Here is a 22,105-nt window from a genome sequence, read left to right as displayed (position 1 = left end):
CCCCCGGAGCAGCCCCCTGCTCCTGCTGCGGGGGGGGGGGTGCCAGCCACAGGCAGCTGCCAGCTGGGGCAGCTCCGACCGAGCCCAGGACCGCGGCGCAGCCGGAGGGCTCCCGGCATCCCACCCGCCGGCCCTGCGCAGGGCCCCCCCCAGCCCCGCCAGCCCTGAGGCTCCCCTCCTTTCCCCCTCAAGCAGCCAAGTGCATGCTGCCCCCAGGAAGGTGATTTTTGTGAGACAAACGGTGCTGTTTGAAGCCTTTAATGGTGTCGGTGATGTAGTTCCCCCCCCTAGTCCCCGGTGACCTGCGTCCCTGGGGGGAGGATGCGCGCCCCCCCCTAACTGCCGCGGTATGTTGTGTAGGAGTAGGGGCTGATCAGCAGCGGGATGTGCAGCTTCCGCGCCGGGTCGGTGATGGCGAAGACGACCTGGGGGAGAGCAAGAGGGGCTCAGCTCGCCAGAGCCGGGCCCTGGGGGGTGCTTGGAGCAGAGCCGGCAGCGCCGCAAGTCTGGCTGCGGCACCCCTGCGGCTCCGGCCACAGCTGGCTCCCGCGGCCCCCGTCCCCTGTACCTCCACGAAGGGGTAGAAGCTGGTCTGCCCCAGGCCCTGCCAGTACGCCGCCGTCTCAAAGCGCAGCTTGTAGGTGCCGGCCTTGGCCTGCCCCCGAGCCAGGAGGGGCAGGCAGCGCCCGTCCTCGTCCGTCCACCTGAAAGCGGAAGGAGCAAGCCCTGACGTGGTGGCTGTCCCCAGTCCTGTCCCGCCGGCAGCTCCCCGGGCGAAGCCTGGGCAGCCTCTCCCGGCAGCTGGCTTGGGGACGGACGGACGGACGGACAGGCAGCAGCATCCTCTGCCCGTTCCGCTGCTGCCAGCTTTCCTACCTCTGCACTAGCTCCGTCCACTGCGGCCCTGGCTCCTGCAGCTGGGACAGCCGGATGGCGAGGCCGGCGGCCGGCAGCCCCGTGACCGTGTTCAGCACGTGGGTGGTCAGGAAGCCGTTCACCGCCTCGGACATGCCTCTGGCCTGGGGCAGAGGAGGAAGTGGGGCTGGGACGCGTCCCGGCACCACCGGCTGCCCCCCTACACCGTGCCGTGCTACGGCAGGCACTGGCACAGCTGAGCCCCCGCGTGCCCCCAGCCCCTCTCCGGGGGAGCCCTTGGCCAGGCTGCCTGCGTGCCCCCTCCCTGCAGCCCCCAGGCCGGTGGCCGTGCAGCCGGGGGGCCGGGACACAGGCACCCACGTCCTGCCTGTGCCGTGGGGCTCGGCTCTGCCAGCCCTGGGGCCACGGTGCCGGGGCCCTGCCTGCAGCGGAGCGCTGCCTCCCCCAGCAGCTGCCTGCACCCCCCGGGCACCATTGCCGCCCGCAGCATGGGCGCCTGCCGGGTTCCTGCCTGGACGGAGGGCTGTGTGCCTGCGGCAGCGCCGGGCTCCCTGCTTACCCGCCCGTCCTGGTGGGCCGCAGCACGGCGGCAATGGCTGGCCTGGACCCAGGGAGGAAGCAGCCCTGTCCCAGCAGCCCAGTCCCTGTCGCCCTCCCTGCCCGCGGTGTCACGTGCGGGCGGATGTTAACCCTGCAAGTGCGCTGGAGCTGCCCGGAGCCGGCAGCCAGCACGGGGTCAAGGGCAGCGCTGGCGGGGGCGGCCGGGTCCCTCCCGCCCTGGGAGCCCCCAGATCCCACTCGGCAGGGGGAGCACGACCTGGGGGCTGCATCCCACTGCTCCAGAGCTGCGGCCGGCCGGGCAGGGCCAGACTGCTTCCCTGGAGCGGGACCAGCTCTCGCTGCCATCCCGGCCCTGGCTCCAGGCCTCGGTGGCTGGTTGAAGCGGGGACGCCGGCGAGGCACAATGGCGAGCAAGGGCGCCCGGCCGCTTACCTGGCTCTCCTCCGTCCTGCTCGGCCAGGGGCGTGCGGCCGGTGACACCGCGCAAAATGCCATCTCCTGCCCCGGCTGCTCGTCCCGGCACCGCGGCCTCTCCCCACAGAGCTGGCGAGGCTGGATGCCTCTATCCCAGCATGGGGCTGCAGCAGGACTGGGCGCTCCTCCCCGGCTGGGCCGAACCGGTGCGGGTGGCTTCCCCCTGGGAGGTGCGCCCAGGAGCCCTGCCGGCACCACCGGCTCCGGCAGCACCGCGGCCCTGGGGCTGGTGGACCGGAGCCCAGCGGGATGTCGGGGCGCCAGGCCAGGAGGAACCGCAGCAGAGCTGCCATCCCTCCCTGGAAAGCGCCCGGAGCGCGTCGGCGCGGTGGCAGCCGGGCACGTGGGGGCTGCCAGGAACGGGCAGCGGCTTCGCTGCGGCCTAACCCTGCCCGTCCACCTGCCGCGGCACCGCGGGGCTGGGCTCAGCGCCTCACCTGCACTTTGATGATGGCGGTGGCAGTGGCCTGCAGCCCGTAGCCTTTCATGTCGGCCGCCTGGATCTCCAGGGTGTATTCAGGGACCGTCTGCAGCGAGAGGCTGCGTCACCCCCGAATGGGGATGAGAGCTGGGCCGGGGGTGCAGGGGGGCTGACGGGCCGTGCCCAGGGCTCACCTGTGCCGCCAGCCCCACCGCGGCCACGGAGATCAACCCGGTGCTGCCATCGATGGCAAACATCTGCTGCAGGGGCTGGTCCGGCGTCTGGCGCAGGATGGAGTAGACCACGACCCCGTTGCTGGACCTCACCGCGTCATCTGCATCCGTGGCCAGCACCTGCAGCACCGGGGTGCCTGGGAGCAGGCGGTTATCGGTGACATCCCCAGCCCCCCCGGCACTCCTCCTGCTCTGCGGCATCAGTCTCACCTGGCTCAGCCCCCTCCAGCACGGTGCCGTGGAAAACAGCCTCGGTGAAGATGGGCCGGTTGTCGTTCTGGTCCGTCACGGTGATGATGATCTCCATGGGGTCCTCCACGGGCTGCCCGTTAGCTGACACGGCGTGGGAGAAGAGCTGCGAGCGGCACCGTCAGCCCACGCGTGGCCCCGGGGACCGTCCCGTCCCCCACCCGCCCTGGCCCCCGACTCACGATGTATCTATCGATCTCCTCCCTGTCCAGCGGCTTCGTCACCTTCAGCCACCCCGTCTCCCGCTCGATGGTGAAGACACCCACAGGGGGGGTGTCCGCCCCCTGCCCCGTGATGCTGTAGAAAACCTTGGTCTCCTTGTCCTTGTTGGATTTGATCTGGCGGCGAGGCGGAGGGGGGGTTAGAGGGGTCCCGGCGCTCCAGGGACGCCCCTGCCCTGCGCCCCGTCCCCACGGGGCCACCCACCTGCACCAGGTTCTTGGGGAAGGGCCCCCGCTCGTTCTCGGGGCAGTTGATGGGGGGGATGACCCAGTCCCTCTTCTGCCGCCGGAGGCCGTGGCCGGGCTCGGGGAAGGTCAGCACGTCCTGCAGAACAGAGAGCAGCGCTGGGGTGGGGGGCAGAGCTCTGCCCGGGGCTGCACAGAGGTTGTCCCACTGCCCACCCTCGCAGATGTGCCGCAGCCCCCAGCCCCGTCGGGACGGTCCTACCGGCAGGAGGAGGAGGAGGAAGGCAAGGGTGCAGGGCGACATGGCTCCTGCTGCGCTGGCTGCTCCTCTGGGTGCCCGCTGGGAACCTTCCCTGTGGCCAGCGGTGACCTTGGCCGAGTCCTGCCGGGAAACCTGACCGCCAGCCCATGGCTGCCAGCACGCGCAGGCAGGGGCCCGGCTGCCACCGTCAGCCCAGGGGGTGCCCAGGAGGGACCCGTGCGGGGGGCCCAGCGCACAAGATGCTGCTCCAGGCTGGGGCGGGGACACGGAGCCCAGGACGCCGGGAGCCCCCCAGGGCACTGTCCCACGGGGGCCACAGGACACCCACCCCAGCTGGGTGAGGGTGCATGCAGGGCCCCACCCCAGGGTCCCACTTCACTCTGGGGACCCCATGCACTGAAAGGCAGGGACACCCCTGGGGACACCCCCCTGCCCGGGGACCCAGCACCCTGCAGTGGGGGCTCTCCCAGCACCCCCAGACCCCCGCCAGCACCCCCCCAGCAGCAGCCCGATGTGGGGCACCAAGGACCCCCGGGGCACTGAGCCCTCTCGCAGGGTGCTGAGGTCCCCGTTGGACCCTCGGAGCCCCCACACCCAGCGGGGTGCGACCCCCTGGGCGATGCTCGGGGCCAGTTGAGCCCCCCCAGGGTGCCGGGGAGGGGACAAGGCTGCGGCTGGCGCCTGATGGGATCCTCCGGTGGGGCCAAGCACCCCGACCCCCCCCCCCGAGAGGGTGGGCCCGGGTGTGCTGGGAGAGCCCCCGCTGCGGGGGGGGTCCCGGGGGTCCCCAGGAGCCGGAGCCCAGCCCCGGGCAGGGGGACAGTCGCACCGGGAGGGGCTCAGCTCCAGCACGGGCCGGCAGCGGGGCCGGGGGGAGCCGCGGGGGCAGCGGGGCCCGGGGGTATCGGGGAGGTACCGGGGTGCCCGGGAGGTGCCCGGGGGCGCCCGGTGGTACCAGAGGCACCGGGAGGGACGCACGGCGGTACCGGCAAGGCGCCCGGAGGTGCCGGGATGCCCGGGCGGTGCCTACGGGACCGAGCGGAGGTACCGGGGGAACGGCGGCGGGGGACCGGAGGCACCGGGGCGTACCGGGGGCTGCCCGGGCGGTACCGGGGCGGGGGGCCGGGGGGCCGGGGGCCGCTCTCCGGGGCGGGGCGGGGCGGTACCTGCGCGGCCGCCGCCTCACCTGGAGCGGCGCGTTGCAGCGGGCGGGGCGGGACGCGGCGGGCGGTCACCGGAGCGGCGGCGGCGGCGGACGGGCCATGTGGGGGCCGCGCTCCGGGCTCTGCCCGCTCCTCTTCATCCTCCTCCTCCCGCAGCTGCCGGCGGCCGCCGCGCTCGCCGCTCCCCCGGCCCGGCCGTGCGTCCCCCCGGGGCCGCGCCGGGGGCCGCTCCCGGTACCAGGTAACCGGCGCCGTCGGGGCGCGGCTCCGCCCGACCCGGCCCGACCCACCCACCCCCCCCCCCCCGGGACCCCGCGGGATGCGCGGCGGGGCCGGGACCGGGACCGGGGCTCCGGGGGGGCGGGCTGGGCTGGGGGCGGCGGGGCCCCACCTCGCTGCCGTGCTCGGCCCCACTCTGCCCCCGGCCTGTGGGGCTGGCTCGGGGGCTGGCCGGGCTCCCCGGGCCGTGGGGCCGGTCCTGGGGCGGGCCGTGGGGCCGGCTGTCCCCCCCGCGCCGCGGGGTCGGTGCTTCTCGGGGGGAGCTGGCGGGGTCCCAGGGCTGGGGGGCTGGGTGCAGGGGGCGAGGCCTGCCCTGGCTGTGGGGCTGAGCTGTGGGGCTGAGCTGTGGGGCTGGCCGGGCTCCTGCGTTACAGGGCTCTGCCCCCCCCCGGGCTGTGGGGCCGGGCCGTGGGGCTGGCGGTGCCCGGTCTGCCCGTCTGGCCCCGCCGGGGCTGGTGGCGGCTGATGCTGGCGCCTCTGGTCCGGCCGTGGGGCACCCGCAGGGAGCTGACGGGGCAGAGCCGGGTCCCCGCAGGGTGGGTGCCGGGCGCCGGGCTGGCGATGGGGCTGGGTGCCCCGCGGTCACCCTTCTCCGGCCGTGGGCAGGAGCCAGCGCCGTGGGCTGCAGATGCCGGCCCGGCCCGAGGCTGGGCAGGGGCTCGCTGCCACCGGCTCTTGGCCCGGCGTTGCCCAGGCCTGTCCGCCCTGTTCGCTCGGCGGCATCCCGGGGGAGCGGGGCTGCTCGGGAACCACGGCCAGAGCCGGTGCTCGCCTAATGGCTGCGGAGCACTAAAAGCCCTCCTTGGCGGTAAGTGCTCTCGCCGTGCCAGGAGAGGCCTTGACCTCCGCTCGCATCGGACGCCGCATCCCGCTTCCCGCCGCCGAGCCCGCCGGGAGGCTCCTGCCAGGCTGCCGGCAGCGGAACCGGGCAGGGGCTGGGGTCCGGCCACGCCACTGCGAAACCCCTCTGTGGGCGGCACGTGGCCCAGGCACCGGCCATGCGGCTCCGTGGCTGCGCCGAGCGGCACCGTGCCATGTGGGCTCTGCATGGAGGGACCCCGAGGGCACGGCAGGGTCCAGCCCCCCGAGGGGGGCTGGAGCGAGGCTGCGGACCCGGACCCCACCGTGCTCCCCGGCCCTTCCGTGGGGAACAGCAACCCGTGCCGCAGCCGGGGAGCGGGGCTGGGGGCACGGCAGGGCCTGGGGGCTCCCCTGGGCTCCACTTGCCCCAGGGCCCTTCCGGCCCCACTGACATCCTGTCCCTTATCGCCGCCATCGCGGCAGGGAGGGGCCCTCGGCGCTGCCCTCCGGGCAAGGCTGCTGCACCGGCCTGGGGGTCAGGGTCCCCGCCGTCACCTCGGGGCTCACTCCCCGCTCTGGTGTGGGGCAGCCATGGGGCACAGCTCTTCTTGCCCCGCTCCATGCCCCCCCCCCATTCCCGCAGCCTCCCTAGCCCTGCTCTCCGGCTCTCACGGCCGCTCAGCCTCCGGAGCTGGTTTAGCTCTGCTAATCCCCTAATCCTGCCTCCGGGCCGGGGCTGCAGGGGCCTGGGCCGTATCCAGCACAGGGGATGCTGGTCCTGGGTGGGGGGGCCCCGTGCTGTGCCCCGTGTACTGGCCACGGGGGGGGGGGGCGCTGGGAGCCCCGAGGGAGGTGACACATCGAGTTGGCGGCTGGGGCAGGGCTCTGCCTGCCCAGGAATTTCCCTTAATCTAGAAAACAAAGCTGAAACCCCCGCTGCTCCCGGCATCCCCTGCCTGATCTGCCTGGGGGGGGGGGTGCGGGGTCCTGGGGCTGCCGGCACAGGGGGGGCCAGGGCTGGGTCCCCCCGCGGCCACCCTGACCCGCTGCCCTCTCACAGGGAGCTCCGGAGGCTGCGTGGGGCCACGCGGGACCGAGGAGCCCGACGTCGGGGTGCAGGACGGGGGCCCTGGGCAGCTGCCGGGGGTGGGCAGGGTGCTCGCTGTTCCCCCCCGGGATGCTGCTGCCTGGCCGGACCCTGCCCCGCTCCCCGTGTGGAGCTGGCACCCCCCCCAGGTAATGCTGCCCGGCTGCCCCCCACCCCCCAAATCCCCCCAGCCAGCTGTGCCCTCACCCCCCCATCCCACAGGAGCTCCCCGAGGCCCCCGGGGCTCGCGCTGCTCCCAGGAGGAGGAAGAGGGACTGGGTGATCCCCCCCATCAAGGTTCCTGAAAATGAGAGGGGCCCCTTCCCAAAAAAGCTGGTTCAGGTATGGGGGGGTCAGTCTGGGCGGGGGGCCGGGCCCGTGGAGCGATGCTGGCGTTGGCCACCCCCCTGTGCCGGGACGGGGTGGGATGGGGCTGGGGGGACTGACCCCCCTCCCCGTGTCTCCTCCCAGATCAAATCCAACCGGGACAGAGACACCAAGATCTTCTACAGCATCACGGGGCAGGGGGCGGACGCCCCCCCCGAGGGCGTCTTCACCATCGAGAAGGAGTCGGGCTGGATGAAGGTGACGCAGCCACTGGACCGGGAGCACATCGACAAGTACCACGTAGGTCCCTGCCGGGGGATGCCACGGCGTGCCGGCGTGCCGCGCTCTGCCGTTCCCCCCCCCGCTCACCCCTCCGCCTCGCAGCTCTTCTCCCACGCCGTGTCCGAGAACGGCAAACCGGTGGAGGAGCCGATGGAGATCATAATCACGGTGACGGACCAGAACGACAACAAGCCCCAGTTCACGCAGGAGATCTTCAGGGGCTCCGTGCCGGAGGGAGCTCTGCCAGGTGGGAAGGGCCCCGTGCCACGGGGAAGCTCCGCTCCCGCTGGCCTCGTCCCTTGGTGAGAGCCCTGGGACTGTGTTGTGTCCGTCCCCCCCCACTCACTGGTACTCCCCGTCCCCAGGCACCTCCGTGATGCGGGTGACTGCCACGGATGCAGACGATGCGGTGGAGACCTACAACGGCGTCATCGCCTACTCCATCCTCAGCCAGGAGCCGCGGGAGCCCCATCCCCACATGTTCACCGTCAACAGGGCCACCGGCACCCTCAGCGTCATCGCCAGCGGCCTCGACCGGGAGGTGGGCTCTGCGGCACCGCGGGGTGGGCGGCCCCAGCCCCGAGCGGGGGGCTGATGGGGTGTCTGTCTGTCTGTCCGCCACAGCGTGTGCGGGAGTACACGCTGACCGTGCAGGCGGCCGACCTGGACGGCGAGGGGCTGACCACGACGGCGCTGGCGGTGATCGAGATCGCGGATGTCAACGACAACGCCCCCGAGTTCGATCCCAAAACGGTAACGTGGGGATCCCCCGGCAGGACCCTCTCCCCGCGGGACGGGGCCGTGCCGGTGCCCGCCGGGCTGCGGTGCTGACGGTGTCCCTGACCCGCAGTACGAGGCGGCCGTGCCGGAGAACGAGGCCGGGCGGGAGGTGGTCCGGCTGGCCGCCACTGACCTGGACGAGCCGAGCACGCCGGCATGGAGAGCCGTCTACTCCATCTTACGCGGCAACGAGGGAGGCGCCTTTGCCATCGCCACCGACCCCGCCAGCAACGAGGGCGTCCTCCGCACTGCCAAGGTGCGTGTGTCCCCCCACGTCCCCCCGCCGCTGCCCGCAGTGGGGTGCTGCCCTTCCCCTCCCCTCTCCCAGGGTCTGGACTACGAGGCCAAGAAGCAGTTCGTGCTCCACGTGGCCGTGGCCAACGAGGCCCCCTTCGCCGTGAAGCTGCCGACAGCCACCGCCACAGTGACAGTCAACGTGGAGGACGTCAACGAGGCGCCCGTCTTCGACCCGCCGGTGCAGCTCGCCCGGGTGCCGGAGGACGTGCCGCCGGGGCAGACCCTCGCCTCCTGCACGGCACAGGACCCCGACAGGGCCCAGGGGCAGAGGATCAAGTGAGCGGGGGGCCGGGGTCTGGGGGGGGGGGGGTCCCCGCCACCCCTCGCCGTGGGACCAGCTCCCCTCTGCCCCCCAGGTACCTGGTGGGGCACGACCCGGCGGGCTGGCTGGCCGTGCACCCCGAGAACGGCCTGGTGACGGCGCGGGACCACTTGGACCGCGAGTCCCCCTTCACCAAGAACAGCACCTACACCGCCGTGCTGCTGGCCGTGGACGACGGTGAGCGCCGTGAAAGGGGCCCTTGTTCCCCCGTCCCGCGTGAGGGACACGCGCTGCCGTCACCAGAAACCGCAGCCCGGCTCCGGCACGGAGCGATGCCGGGGGCTGCCTGTCCCCACCCCTGCTCGCTGCGCCCCTGTCCCCATGAGGGTCCTGCTTTTGGGGATCCCCCCTCGAGCATCGCTGCTCCCCGCAGGCTCACCGCCCGCCACGGGCACTGGCACCCTGCTCCTCACCCTGCTCGACGTGAACGACCACGGCCCCGAGGCCGAGCCCCGGGACGTCACTGTCTGCAACCGCAGCCCCCAGCCCCAGGTCCTCACCGTCACCGACAGGGACCTGCCCCCCAACACCGGCCCCTTCCGCGCCGAGCTCAGCCGCGGCTCGGGGGACAGCTGGGCCGTGGAGGTCGGCGCCGAAGGTAACGCCGGAGGGATGCTCGGCGCGAGGCGGGCTATGCCGCGGCAGCCTTACCGCTGCACATCGCCACGGGTCACCTGCGGTGCCGGTCTTTGCAGATGACACTGTCACCCTGCGGCTGGTGGCACCGCTGGAGCCGGACCTGTACAGCGTCTACCTGCGGCTCCTCGACCGGCCGGGCAAAGCCCAGCTCACCGTCATCACCGCACGGGTCTGCGACTGCGAGGGGCCGGTGCAGAGCTGTCCCCAGAGACCCCAGCCCGCCACCGGCCTGCCCTTCGTCCTCGCCGCCCTGGGTGCCCTCCTGGCCTTGCTGCGTGAGTGGGGGGTCCTGGTGCTGTGGGGCTGCACCCCCCGTGGGGTGGGGTGGGGGGGCCCCGTCCTCGCTGATGCCGCTGCTGCCCCCCAGTCATCCTGCTCCTGCTGCTGCTCTTCGTGAGGAGGAGGAAGGTGATGAAGGAGCCGCTGCTGCTGACCGAGGACGACACGCGGGACAACGTGTTTTACTACGGGGAGGAGGGAGGCGGGGAGGAGGACCAGGTAGGTGTCGGGGGGGGGCAGGGGACCGGTGCCACCGCAGGTGGCCTGACCCTGCCCCTCTCCATCATGTGCGTGTCCCCCCCCCAGGACTACGACCTGCGGCAGCTGCACCGGGGCCTGGACGCCCGCCCGGAGGTGCTGCTCCGCAACGACGTGGCCCCCACCCTCCTGCCAGCCCCCCAGTACCGGCCCCGGCCCGCCAACCCCGACGACATCGGCACCTTCATCGAGGAGGTGAGCCCCGAGCCCCCATCCGTGCTGGCACCGTTGGGGTGCCCCACACCCGGCGGCATCCGCAGCCCGGGGAGGATGGGCGCCAACCCCTCTGCCCCCCCCACCCCAGAACCTGAAGGCGGCTGACACGGACCCCACGGCCCCCCCCTACGACTCCCTGCTGGTGTTCGACTACGAGGGCAGCGGCTCGGAGGCCACCTCGCTCAGCTCCCTCAACTCCTCCGCCTCCGACCGCGACCAGGACTACGACTACCTCAACGACTGGGGCAGCCGCTTCAAGAAGCTGGCGGACCTCTACGGCGGTGGGGAGGAGGACGACTAGGACACCCCCCCTTCCCTCCCGCCCCGCTGCCCCCCTGCCCCACGCCTTACCACTGCCTGTGCCTTGGGGCTGCCCCCTCCCGCCGTGCCCCCCCGCCTCGGCGGCAGCCCCCTTGCCTTCCTCTGCTGGATTTTTCTTGGTTATTATTATTTTTTTTTTTTTTTAATGTATGAAATAAAGGTAGTGTGATGCTACGGACGAGGTGAGCGGGTGCTGGTGTAAGTTTTAATAAAGGTGCGCGGTGGGGTGAACCCGGCTGGAGGCCAGGTGCCCCCCAAAGCTGCCCCCTCCTCACCTGGACAGGGGAGAGAAAATATAACGAAAGGCCCCTGGGTCGAGATAAGGACGGGGAGAGATCACTCCCCAGTTACCATCATGGGCAAAACAGACTCGACTTAGAAAAAACTCATCTAAAAGAGAGCAATGAGAAATAAACCCAAATTTTAAAACACCTCCCCCCACCCCTCCCTTCGCTCGGGCTGAACTTCACCCCCCGTTTCTCTCCCTCCTCCCCCCCAGCGGCACCGGGGGACGGGTTGGGGTCAGCTCCTCACACGGTGTCTCTGCCGCTCCTTCCTCCTCAGGGCAGGGCTCCTCACGCTCCTCCCTGCTCCAGCGTGGGGGCCCTCCCACGGGAGACAGTCCATCACGGACTTCTCCAGCGTGAGTCCTTCCCGAGGGGTGCAGTTCCTCACCAGCCGCTCCAGCGTGGGTCCCCCGTGGGGTCACGGCCTCCTTCGGGCACCCACCTGCTCCGGCGTGGGGTCCTCCAGGGGAGTCTCCCCCCCCCCCCGTGGGGTGCGTGGGGACAGCGTGCCTCACCGTGGGCTTCACCGCGGGCTGCGGGGGAGCCTCTGCTCGGGTGCCTGGAGCCCCTCCTGCCCTGCCCTGGGTGCCCGCAGGGTTTCTCACACCTCGCTCCTCTCTCCGGCTGCAGAAGCTGCCGCTAGTTGGGGGTTTTGCCCCTTCTGAGCTCTGTTACCCCAGAGGTGCTGCCACCGTCACCGTGGGTCCGGCTGGGAACCGGCTGGCGTTGGCTCTGCCGGACGCGGGGAAAGCTTCTGGCATTTTCTCACAAAAGCCACCCCTGTAGCCGCCCCCCTTTGCCCCCCGCTACCCAAACCCTGCCACGCAAACCCAGAACAAGTTGGGGTTTTGGTGGTTTTCTTTTTTTTTTTTAGATGCTCCGGCCTCTGCGTGGCTTTGTGCCCCGGGGAGAGGTCCCCAGCGCCCTGCTGCCCTCCCCGGGGGTTGGTGCCGACCCCAGCCCCGCCGTGGCCCCCCCAGAGCCCCCCCACGTGCTCCCTGCCCCGTGCGGTACCCGCGGGCTCGGCCGCAGCGTCACCCGTGGGGCGGAGGGGGGGACAGTGCCCGTGGGGGGGGCTCCCCGGGGTGCCCCAGTCCCCACGGGGCGCGGCGCTACTGCGGGTGGGCACGGACAGCGGCACCGCGCCCCCCGCCCCGTGCCCCGTGGGAGCGACACGGGTGGCACCGAGGGTTCGCGGTGCCGGATCCCTCCCGGCCTCGCCTTTCCCCCTGTGCGGGGGGCGGGCGGGGCAGCTCCGCCTTCCGCCGGGCCGGGCCGGGGCGGGGAACGGGGACCCGCACCTGCGGGGCGGACCCGGGCCCGGAACCTGCACCGACCCCACCTGCGGCTCCGCGGCGGCAGCGCCCCGATCCCTCCGGCACCGCACCAGCACCGGCAGCCATGGGGCGGCGGGGGGGGCTCCCGGCCCCGCTCTGCCTCCTCCTCCTCCTCCTCCTCCAGGTGAGGGACGGGCCCGTGGGCCCCTGCCCGGGCTGGCGGGCCCCTGCCCGGGGACTGAGCGCTCTCTCCGGGGCAGGTCGGCCACCGGTTGTGCGAGCGGGCAGCACCGTGCCGGCCCGGTTTCACGGCGGAGACCTTCTCGCTCCCGGTGCCGCGGGACGGCGTGGCGGCGGGACGGGCGCTGGGACGAGGTAAGGCGTGGGGAGCCGCGGGGACGGGCGGGCTCCGTGGCACCGGGGCTGGCAGCGGGGGAACCGAGCCGCGGTTCCGCGCCCGGGGGACGGTCTCTGCCCGGCTACCGCGGGTGACCGTGGGGACGGTGCTGTGCGGTGGGGACGGGCTCGGTGCGCGCCGCCGCGGGTGGGGTCGGAGCCGCGACTCGCGTGTCCGTGGCACGGCGGTGGGGCCGCGCGGAAGGGCGCTCCCACGGCGGCAGGACGGCGTCGCGGCACCGGGGCGGTGGGTGCCTCTCCCCGCTGACTCAGGCGGTGCGGACCTGTGCGGTGCCCGTCCCGTCCCGCCCCACGCCTCGCCCGCCCGTGGGCTCCCGGCACCCGGGGTTCAACCCGCCGCTCGCAGCCGAGGAGCCGGGACCCCGGCGGAGCCTCCCCGGGTGGCTCTTGGCGTGGGGACGGTGGCGTCTCACCGTCCCGGCGCGGCGGGGGCCGGTGCTGAGCGCTGGCCGGGCCCCAGCCGGGGCTGCCGACAGCCTCCCTGCACCGCGCACCCAGTCCCGGCTGGGGCGAGTGGGTGCCTGGGCACGGGGAGGCACCGGGGAAAGGTGTGCCACCTGCTTTGGGGTGCCCTCCACATCCCCGCTCCCCGATCCAGGGGGGCTGGCCGAAAGCTTCCGGGATGGCGCTTGGCCCGTTGCCACCTGTGACGGTTAAAGGTTGACGGTGGTGCTGGCACCGCGGGCTGCCGGGGGCTGGCTGGGGTGGGCGCGGGGCCGAGGGGTGCAGAGCACCGAGCGCTGTGTTGGGGGCTCCCCCCCCTCCCCGCTCTGGAAGGGCTTTGCCCAGGCTGCGAGTATCGAGTTGGGAGCCAGACCCTGCCCCAGAATACCTCAGGACTTGCTCGTTCGTTAGCTTTCTGGTTGATCATTAATGAAGCTGCGCGGCTGCAGCAGCCTGGGTCCATTAGGGCTGTGCCCGATACCAGAGTGACGGGCAGCTGCGTGGCCTCGGCATCTCCCCAGGGTTGGTCTCCAGAGCCGGGACCTGCTGAAATCTCCTGTCCCAGTACCAGCACTTCCAGTTTCGGGTCCTGGCTGGAGACGGGGTGTGAGAGGAAGGAAGGGGACGTCTGCCTCTACGGGCCACGTACCCGCCTGGTGATGCCCGGCCATGCAGGTGGACGAGCACGGTGGGCGCTTGGTGATGCCGCCCTCTCCGTGCCACGCAGCACCCCAAAGCCCGCGGCCAGGCTGCGGCAAGGGCGGGCTGACGAGCCGGCCTGTAATTAAGCTGATGAGTTGAGCGCGGTGTTTTCCCTCCGACGGGTCTGGACAGGCCCTGCACGGCGCCTGGGCTGGGGGGGGTGAACACCTGTGTGGGGGCTGCGGCATCCCCGAGGCTGGGCCGGGACCCCGCGGCTCTGCTCGGTGGGTGGAGGGGGTCTCTGGGGTGGCACGGCCCCACAGGACATGGCAGGGGCTGGGACGCTCCCACTGGCGCTGGGTGGGAGAAGCCTGAGAGTCTGAAGTCACAGCGAAACTCGGGTGACGTCAGCCGGTGTGCCAATGGGACGTGCCGCTCGCAGCGCCTTTGCCCCGGCTGTCCACGGGCTGACGTGAGCTCCCCCCCCCCCCCCCCCCCCGCCGCCACCACCAGCTCCTGCCCTGGCACGGCCGCGCTTGCACAACCCACGCAGAGCGGGCACCGCGGGTGTGGTGGCAGCCGGGGGTGGTGGCACCCGGCTCCCCTGTGAGTCAGCCCGTGAGATACCGTGGGATGTGGGGTGGCTTGGGGGGCTGCCCCGGTGCCCATCCCGGTGCGGGGTCTCATCCTCCCACCCTGGCTGGCAGCATGGTAACACAGAGGGTCTGGCTGTGCCAGCGACCTGTGGGCAGTGGCCGGGGTCGGGGAGGAGGGATCCCCCCCAGGACCCCCCCAGCTCTCCTCGCCTCCTGCCCCACTGCTCCCGGAGAGGAGAGGGGCCCCGGGGAGGGGAGGGCTGGGGACGCTTTCCTTCACCAGAGGAGCTGGAAAAACAGGTTGTGCACGGCGGGGCGGGAAGGCGGGGAGCGGGCACCGAGCACCCAGCACTCAGCTGGCGTGGGGCTGAGCACCCAGAGCTCACTGCACCCAATGTGGGGCTGGGGGCTGAGCGCTGCCCCCTCACTGCACCCATCCGGCACAGTGCCAGGTTCCAGGTGCCGAGCGCTGCGCCCGTGGGTGCCGGGGTGCCTCTCCCCGCTGCCAGTCCCTGCTGCGGCAGCGCCCGGCCTGCCCCGGCACGCTCCTGCCCAGCCAGCCCCACCGGCTCCCCCAGCCCGCAGCCTTTGCCGGGGGTCCCGCCGTGGGGCCGAGCTGGGCTGGCATCGCGCCGGCGGGTCCTCCCCGGCTGCCCGGGCTGGGTCGGGGGCACCGCGGTGGGCAAGGGGGGCAGCCCCCAGCCTGGGTGTCTCAGCGATCGCTCCCCACCCGCCTCTGTCCCGCTGCCGCCTCCGGATTCTGGGCTGACCTGGGCTGACATAACCCCACCGCGGGGTGGTGGGGCCGGCCCTGGTAATGGTGGCACCAGCCCCGGCAGCGGCCTTGTGCCCGGTGTTCGGGCGTGCTGTGCTGCCTCCCACCCCGGCCGTGTCGGCTTCCCGCGGTGAAGCCCCGGCACCCGCTCCACGTGGTGCGGGTCACGCTGGGGCCGATGGCGGCCGTGCTGGCGGGGGCTCCAGCCCGGCTGCCGATGGCTCAAACAAACCGTCTCCCAGACAAAGGGTGTTTGTTCGGGAGCTCCCGGCAGCACGGTCCCGGCTCATGTGATGCCTGCTGACTGCCGCGGTGCCGCTCGGGGCCTACCCCTGGGCTGTCCGCAGCCCCCATGTGCCGGTCCCAGCTCGTACCGCGTCCCCGCAGGGTGCCAGGCTGGTGACGCTGGGACACCGTCTGCCCGGTCTGTGGTGGGTGCCCGCTGTCCCTGCGGACCCCCCCCCGCAGCGGAGGTGTTGGAGGTACCCAAGGGTGCCGAGGCAGGCTGGGTGCCCCGACTGCCGCCCTGTGCCACGGGTGCACCGGGGCTGGCACCTTCCTGCCGCACCGGTTGATGCCCCCCTCCTGCGGTGGGTCACAGCCTGGGCTGTCCCTGCTGCAGACATGTGGCCGCGGTCCCCGGCCATGCGGGGGCTCGGGGACCCCCGTGGGTTCCCAGGCGCTGGGGCACTGTGACCCGCAGGCCTGCAGTTCCTGTGGATCAGCCCTGGCCGGGGGCTGGGTGCTGCCCTTGGTTTTATTTGAAAAGCAGTCGGAACAGCAGCACCCTCTGCCACGGGCGCGGCAGCAGCGACGTGCCACGCGCGGGGACACGCTGCGCCACAGGGATGCACCGTGCATGGGGATGTGCCACGGGCTGGCAGGGATCCCGTGGTACGGCAGGTTGTGCTGTGCCCGGTCCCACGCCGAAGCCACGGCAGGGATGTGTCGTGCTGCGCGCCCTGCCCGTGCCCAGGTCGGGATACCGGCAGGGCGTGTGGCACCGTGCGTGGTGTGTCCCCGCTGCGCCCGCAACCCCAGGGTCGCCGTGGCCACGCTGCGTGTGCCCGTGTCACGCTGTCCTGCACCCTCCTGCCCGTCCCTGGCGCCTGGGCGCCTGCCCTGCTGTCACCAGCTCCCCCGGAGCTGCGCCGGGAGCCCCCTACCCACCCGCTCTCCCTGTCCCCAGTGAGCTTTGTGGATTGCGGCGAGCAGCGGCATGCCGCGTACCTCTCGGACGACACGCGCTTCAAGGTGAGCAAGGATGGTGTCGTCTCCACAACCCGGCCCCTGCAGCTCCGGCGGCAGGAGATCAGCTTCTCCGTCTACACCTGGGACCCCGCGGGCAAGCAGTATTCAGCCAAGGTGACCTTACACAGGCGGCGGCACCATCGCCGCCACCACCATCGCCACCACCAGCAGCAGCAGGTAAGGCGCAGCCCCTCTCCCCGGGGTCACCGCAGCCCCTCTCCCTGGGGCAGAGCGTGCAGAGGGCTTGGCAAGGTGCTGGCACTGAGCTGAGCCGCTCTCCCCGCAGGACGTGGTGCCCGACGTGCTGACCTTCCCCGAGCCCGGCCACGGCCTCCGGCGGCAGAAGAGGGACTGGGTCATCCCCCCCATCAACTGCCCCGAGAACGAGCGGGGGCCCTTCCCCAAGAACCTGGTGCAGGTGGGTGGCCCTGTGGGGACGGGGCGCAGGGCAGGGGCGTCCCTGGAGCGCCGGGACCCCTCTAACCCCCCCTCCGCCTCGCCGCCAGATCAAATCCAACAAGGACAAGGAGACCAAGGTTTTCTACAGCATCACGGGGCAGGGGGCGGACACCCCCCCTGTGGGTGTCTTCACCATCGAGCGGGAGACGGGGTGGCTGAAGGTGACGAAGCCGCTGGACAGGGAGGAGATCGATAGATACATCGTGAGTCGGGGGCCAGGGCGGGTGGGGGACGGGACGGTCCCCGGGGCCACGCGTGGGCTGACGGTGCCGCTCGCAGCTCTTCTCCCACGCCGTGTCAGCTAACGGGCAGCCCGTGGAGGACCCCATGGAGATCATCATCACCGTGACGGACCAGAACGACAACCGGCCCATCTTCACCAAGCAAGTCTTCATCGGCTACATCGAGGAAAATGCAAAGCCGGGTACGGGGGAACCGGCGAGCTGGGGGGGCCGTGGCTGGGACCACGCAGAGCCCTGAGCCAGAGCTGTGCTGGGCTGTCCAGTGGGTCTTGCCCCACAAGTCAAATGTCCCCTGCTTGTCCCCATGCCCAGGCACATCCGTGATGACCGTGAATGCCACGGACGCGGACGATGGGATCAACGTGAACAACGGCATCATCGGCTACTCCATCCTCAGCGAGGAGCCCAAGAGCGCTCAACAGATGTTCACCATCGACCCAGAGAAGGGCATCATCAGCGTCATCGGCACGGGACTGGATCGGGAGGTGGGCACCCTCGCCATGTCCTGGGGGACTGCGCGGCAGCTCCACGGTGGGACTTGCCACGGGGAGCCAGGGATGCCGGAGCCTCGGGGTTCGTCTGGGTTGGGGACCCGCCATCCCTGGGTCCCCTGCTCTGGGGGTGGCTGCAGTCCCAAACCATCGAGGATCTGCGCTGGGAACGTTGCAGGGCCCCAGCCCTGCCGGGAGCAGGTGGACTGCCAGCTCTTCGGGTGGGTGGTGGGGACGTCGGCAAGTGGCTGTGCTGGGGGTGAACACTGTGGCTGGAGGAGGGTGGAAGAGCAGGCAGGTGATGCCCCTGGAGGAGGGGGACCTGCCGGACCCCATCCTCACCCTAATCATGGTGGTTTTGGCTTGCAGACCACTCCCAACTACACGCTGATCATCCAGGCTGCGGACCAGGAGGGCAACGGCCTGACCAACACTGCCACTGCCATCGTGAAAGTCACCGATGCCAATGACAACCAGCCCATCTTCAACCCCACCGTGGTACCTGAGCCGGCTTCCACGAGCCGCTGCCCTCCCTGGGCCATCACAGCATGAGCCCCACCGCTCCGGGGTGCCCGGGGCCACACGGGTGACCATCCCCGTCTCCTCTCTTGCAGTACGAGGGGGAGGTGAATGAGAACGAGGTGGGGGTGGTGGTGGCCCGGCTGCACGTGACGGACCAGGACATGCAGGGCTCCCCTGCCTGGCAAGCTGTCTACCACATCAAGAGTGGGGACCAGGATGGAGACTTCAGCATCACCACCGACCCCAAAACCAACGATGGCATCCTGAAAACCGCCAAGGTGGGTCCTGCTGCCGCACGGCCGTCCTGATGCCGGCCGCCTCCCCGCCGGTGCTACCCCGGCTGCTCTCTCTCGCCCCTCCCAGGGCCTGGATTACGAGACTGTGAGCCGGTACAACCTCGTGGTGACGGTGGAGAACGCCATCCCCTTCACCGTGCCCCTGCCGCTGTCCACGGCCAACGTCCTGGTGGTGGTCGGAGATGTGAATGAAGCCCCCGTCTTCACGCCCCCGGTCAAGAAGGTGGAGGTGATGGAGGACCTGCCACAGGGGCACCAGGTCACCTCTTACACGGCCCGGGACCCGGACAGGGATCAGAGGCAGAAAATCACGTGAGTGGCCATGGGGTCGGCGGCCGTGCTGCGTGCCTGAGGGGCTGCACTGTGCCCGCTGTGCCGTGCGCCCCCCCACCCCACACGCCGACCCCTCACTTGCCCCAGGTACCGCATGGGCAACGACCCTGCAGGCTGGCTGGACATTGACCCCAATAGCGGCATCGTGACGGTGGCCCAACCGCTGGACCGGGAGGCGGTACACGCCATCAACAGCACCTACAAGGCCATCGTCCTGGCCGTGGACAGTGGTGAGGAGCGCCCTGCCTTGCCCTTTGGGAAGGGGCTGCCGGGGCCCCTCCCCAGGCACCTTGCTAACCCCTGGCTCTGCAGGGTCGCCAGACGCCACCGGCACGGGGACGCTGCTCCTCCTCCTCCAGGATGTGAACGACAACGGGCCCATGCCGGAGCCCCGGATCTTTGACATCTGCAACCGGCAGCCTGAAGAGCAGACGCTGAACATCATTGACAGGGACCTGCCCCCCAACACCCACCCCTTCCATGCAACGCTGGAGCACGGCTCCAGCGCCAACTGGACCGTCAGGGTGACCGGACAAGGTATGTGCCGCCTGGCCTGGCCACCCACCCTTGGCATGGGGTGATGGGGAGACGCCGAGTGAGGTCCCCTCAGCTCTCCACGCTCCCCCGAGCACAGCCGGCACCGGTCCCCATGATGGGCACCGGGGAACTGCTACACGGCAAAGCCGTGCACCGGTGCTGAGGGTGTCCCCATCTCTCTGCTGCAAGACCTCCTGGTGCTGAGCCTGGTGAAGGAGCTGGAGCCAGGGGAGTACAGCATCTTCCTGAAGCTGACGGACGGGCAGGGCAAGGCGCAGATGACGCCGGTCAAAGCCCAGGTGTGCGACTGTGAAGGGCCGGCCAAGAACTGTGAGCGGCGAGCGTTCATCGCCAGCGGTCTGGGCGTCCCTGCCATCCTGGGCATCCTGGGGGGCATCCTGGCGTTGCTGAGTGAGTACTGCGGGACGGGGACAGGATGGGGACGGGACGGGGCCACCCTCTCCCCGCTGCCCTGATGCCGGTGCCCTCTGCTTGCAGTCCTGCTGCTGCTGCTGCTGCTCTTCGTCAAGCGGAGGAAGGTGGTGAAGGAGCCGCTGCTCCCGCCGGAGGACGACATGCGGGACAACGTCTACCACTATGACGAGGAGGGTGGTGGCGAGGAGGACCAGGTGGGATGGGACGGGACAGACCCTGCCTGTGGGGTCCCAGTGGTTCAATGCCATGATGGACCTGCTGTGGACCTGCTTGTCACCGGTGCCCCCGTCCTTCCTGCCCTGGGGTAGCCAGTGGCAGGTCCCAGCGCGGCCATGCCTGCGGCCATCCCTCAAGCATCGTCTCCTTGTGTTCCCGCCCGCAGGACTATGACCTGAGCCAGCTGCACCGGGGCCTGGACGCCCGCCCGGAGGTGATCCGCAATGACGTGGCCCCCCCACTGATGGCTGCCCCCCAGTACCGGCCCCGGCCCGCCAACCCCGATGAGATTGGAAACTTCATCGATGAGGTGAGCCCTGACCCTGCGCGGTGCTCTGGGGGTGAGCCCCCATCCGTGCTCGCACCGTTGGGGTGCCCCACACCTGGCGGCATCCGCGGCCCGGGGAGGATGGGCGCCAACCCCTCTGCCCCCCCCACCCCAGAACCTGAAGGCGGCTGACACGGACCCCACGGCCCCCCCCTACGACTCCCTGCTGGTGTTCGACTACGAGGGCAGCGGCTCGGAGGCCACCTCGCTCAGCTCCCTCAACTCCTCCGCCTCCGACCGCGACCAGGACTACGACTACCTCAACGACTGGGGCAGCCGCTTCAAGAAGCTGGCGGACCTCTACGGCGGTGGGGAGGAGGACGACTAGGACACCCCCCCTTCCCTCCCGCCCTGGCCCAGCCGGGAGCCACCCGGTGCAGGTGGTTTTGCCTCATTTCACCCCACCAGACTCAGGTCGGTCCTTGCCAGGGGGCTGCCAAAGCCCTTTCCAGCACCCTCTCGACCTGGTGTCCGTGTCCCGCCCCGTTCAGCGCAGGGGAAGCTCAGGGTCACTGGGACTGGGGGGGGGGGTTTGGGGAACCTGTGTATTTCCTAGCTCCCTCAGCTCCAGGCAGGGCATGGAGCCATCTGTTCCCCAGCCTGGAGCCGAGGTGCTCCTGGCTGTGCGGGGCGGGATCGGCTCCTGGCCTCCCCATGCCCAAATCCCACCGCGGGGCTGCCGGCCAGGGCTCGGCACCTCTCCTCTGGCAGGGGGAAAAAAGGTTTCTCTGGCAATCTCCGAAATACCTCGTGTTCCCAGCCCCAAAATGACCAACAACCTGCTGCGCGCTTGGATCGCAAACCTGGTGCCAGAGAAATGGGGCAGCCCTGGCACCACGTGTCTGCCAGAGCGGGGCGAGCTGATTGATTAACACAGACCAAAGATGTGCTGTCACATGCTATACGTGAAAGAATTATATTTGATAAAGTACTTATAGGCAGATTTCTGGTTTTTTGTATCTCAGATTATGGTATGATTTCCTTCTGTGTCGTGCCAAGTGTAATTATCGTGCAGTCAATGAAAGGCGCTTTTGGAAATCAAACAGCTTTACTGAAATTCTGAGCTCTGTGTTTAGCTCTTGTCATGGTTTGTATTTTATATTATGGGAAAAGGGGCTGATGCAGGGTGGGTATAATGGTGTAGTATTAATTGATCGTATGGTTTTTATACAAAATTAAACTAATAAATTGTTTTAAGAAAACCAAAAGTCCTTTTTGCTGCCTGTGTCCGTGCTCAAGAGGCCGGCCTGCCCTGCAGAGAGCCATGGCCCCTGCTCCCTCCAAGGGGGCAGACGGCAACTGCCCGGCTCTGTGTAAAGGGCCAGATGCGTAGCAGTGCAGGCGTCTCGCCATCGCCAGGGGCTGTGAGGAGGCAGGGCTGGCAGCTGGCGGCAGGTCACAGCTTTGCCTGGGTGGGCCGTAGGGAAAGGAGGAGCAGGACATGGTGTGAAAACCCAGCTTGCGCTTTACTGCGGTGGTGGCTGTGCGTGCAGTGCCTGGCTACGCAGCAGAGGCGAGGCTGTTAGCAAGCGTGAGAGATCACTGATGTCTGTCCAACGCTGGAACTGCTCTGATCTCCCTTCAGAGGCCCTGCCCTGTAAGGAAACACAAAAGAACACTAACATGCCCCACAGTGCCCGGGGGCTTTCAAACACACAGCAGCCTAAGCAGCCAGCAAAGGATTTGCAACCATCCTGCCTAATAGTCCTGGATGGGCAAGTTGCTAATTTGTGTACTTTGCAACGCATACTTAAGCTGTTTATTCCAAAGGTAGGTCTGGCTGCTGACCCCAGGGCTGGCAGCAACAGCCCCCTTGCACGCCTTGCCTCCTCCCCACACTGACTACAATATGGAGAAGTGTTTGGGTTCTCTTTTTGTAGACAGCATTGCCGGTTTCCCCTCTGGAAGCTGCTAACTTTTGCTGGATGCTGAAGAGCTTGTGCCTGGTACAGGGATGAGCCAGAGGGGTTGGCGTGTGACACCTCTGGGGAGCGGGGACAGGGGTCTACACTGCTGGGCTCCC

At 70.2% G+C, this 22,105-nt stretch overlaps 4 protein-coding genes across 5 annotated transcripts in view; 3 read left to right on the top strand and 1 right to left on the bottom strand.

Annotated features, from left to right (window-relative positions):
* Window positions 1-22,105, top strand: part of UTP4 (UTP4 small subunit processome component) — a 75,610-nt gene that overhangs the window by 15,489 nt on the left and 38,016 nt on the right. The gene's annotated exons all lie outside the window — the stretch shown is intronic.
* LOC129212400 (cadherin-1-like) lies at window positions 245-4,582 on the bottom strand. The gene is made up of 10 exons (XM_054840942.1): window positions 4,573-4,582; window positions 3,484-3,603; window positions 3,241-3,360; window positions 2,997-3,152; window positions 2,776-2,920; window positions 2,527-2,702; window positions 2,349-2,438; window positions 877-1,019; window positions 569-704; window positions 245-425 (listed from the first exon to the last, which is right to left on the bottom strand). Exons 2-10 carry the CDS (start codon window positions 3,523-3,525, stop codon window positions 336-338), a joined length of 1,098 nt encoding a protein of 365 aa, XP_054696917.1. The 5' UTR covers window positions 3,526-3,603; window positions 4,573-4,582; the 3' UTR covers window positions 245-335.
* Window positions 4,643-10,710, top strand: LOC129212390 (B-cadherin). Of its 2 annotated transcripts, XM_054840922.1 has the most exons (15): window positions 4,651-4,887; window positions 6,787-6,962; window positions 7,036-7,155; window positions 7,285-7,440; window positions 7,525-7,669; window positions 7,788-7,963; window positions 8,047-8,175; window positions 8,273-8,458; window positions 8,531-8,775; window positions 8,856-8,998; window positions 9,195-9,419; window positions 9,517-9,735; window positions 9,828-9,958; window positions 10,046-10,192; window positions 10,302-10,710. In XM_054840922.1, the coding sequence occupies exons 1-15, from the start codon at window positions 4,746-4,748 to the stop codon at window positions 10,512-10,514; spliced, it is 2,553 nt and encodes an 850-aa protein (XP_054696897.1). In that variant the 5' UTR covers window positions 4,651-4,745; the 3' UTR covers window positions 10,515-10,710. The 2 variants fall into 2 exon arrangements, with proteins under 2 accessions (XP_054696896.1, XP_054696897.1); XM_054840921.1 differs by having other exon boundaries at window positions 4,643-4,887; window positions 8,273-8,775.
* Window positions 12,097-21,290, top strand: CDH1 (cadherin 1). Its single transcript, XM_054840920.1, has 16 exons — window positions 12,097-12,282; window positions 12,359-12,473; window positions 16,162-16,400; window positions 16,510-16,641; window positions 16,730-16,885; window positions 16,962-17,106; window positions 17,237-17,409; window positions 17,785-17,913; window positions 18,030-18,215; window positions 18,301-18,545; window positions 18,654-18,796; window positions 18,879-19,103; window positions 19,293-19,514; window positions 19,602-19,732; window positions 19,921-20,064; window positions 20,198-21,290. The coding sequence occupies exons 1-16, from the start codon at window positions 12,223-12,225 to the stop codon at window positions 20,408-20,410; spliced, it is 2,658 nt and encodes an 885-aa protein (XP_054696895.1). The 5' UTR covers window positions 12,097-12,222; the 3' UTR covers window positions 20,411-21,290.

This window comes from Grus americana, chromosome 13 (assembly GCF_028858705.1).
Source record: "Grus americana isolate bGruAme1 chromosome 13, bGruAme1.mat, whole genome shotgun sequence".
Taxonomy (NCBI): Eukaryota; Metazoa; Chordata; class Aves; order Gruiformes; family Gruidae; genus Grus; species Grus americana.
Note: the sequence above shows the minus strand (reverse complement) of the source record. Positions and strands in the feature narration are given on the sequence as shown.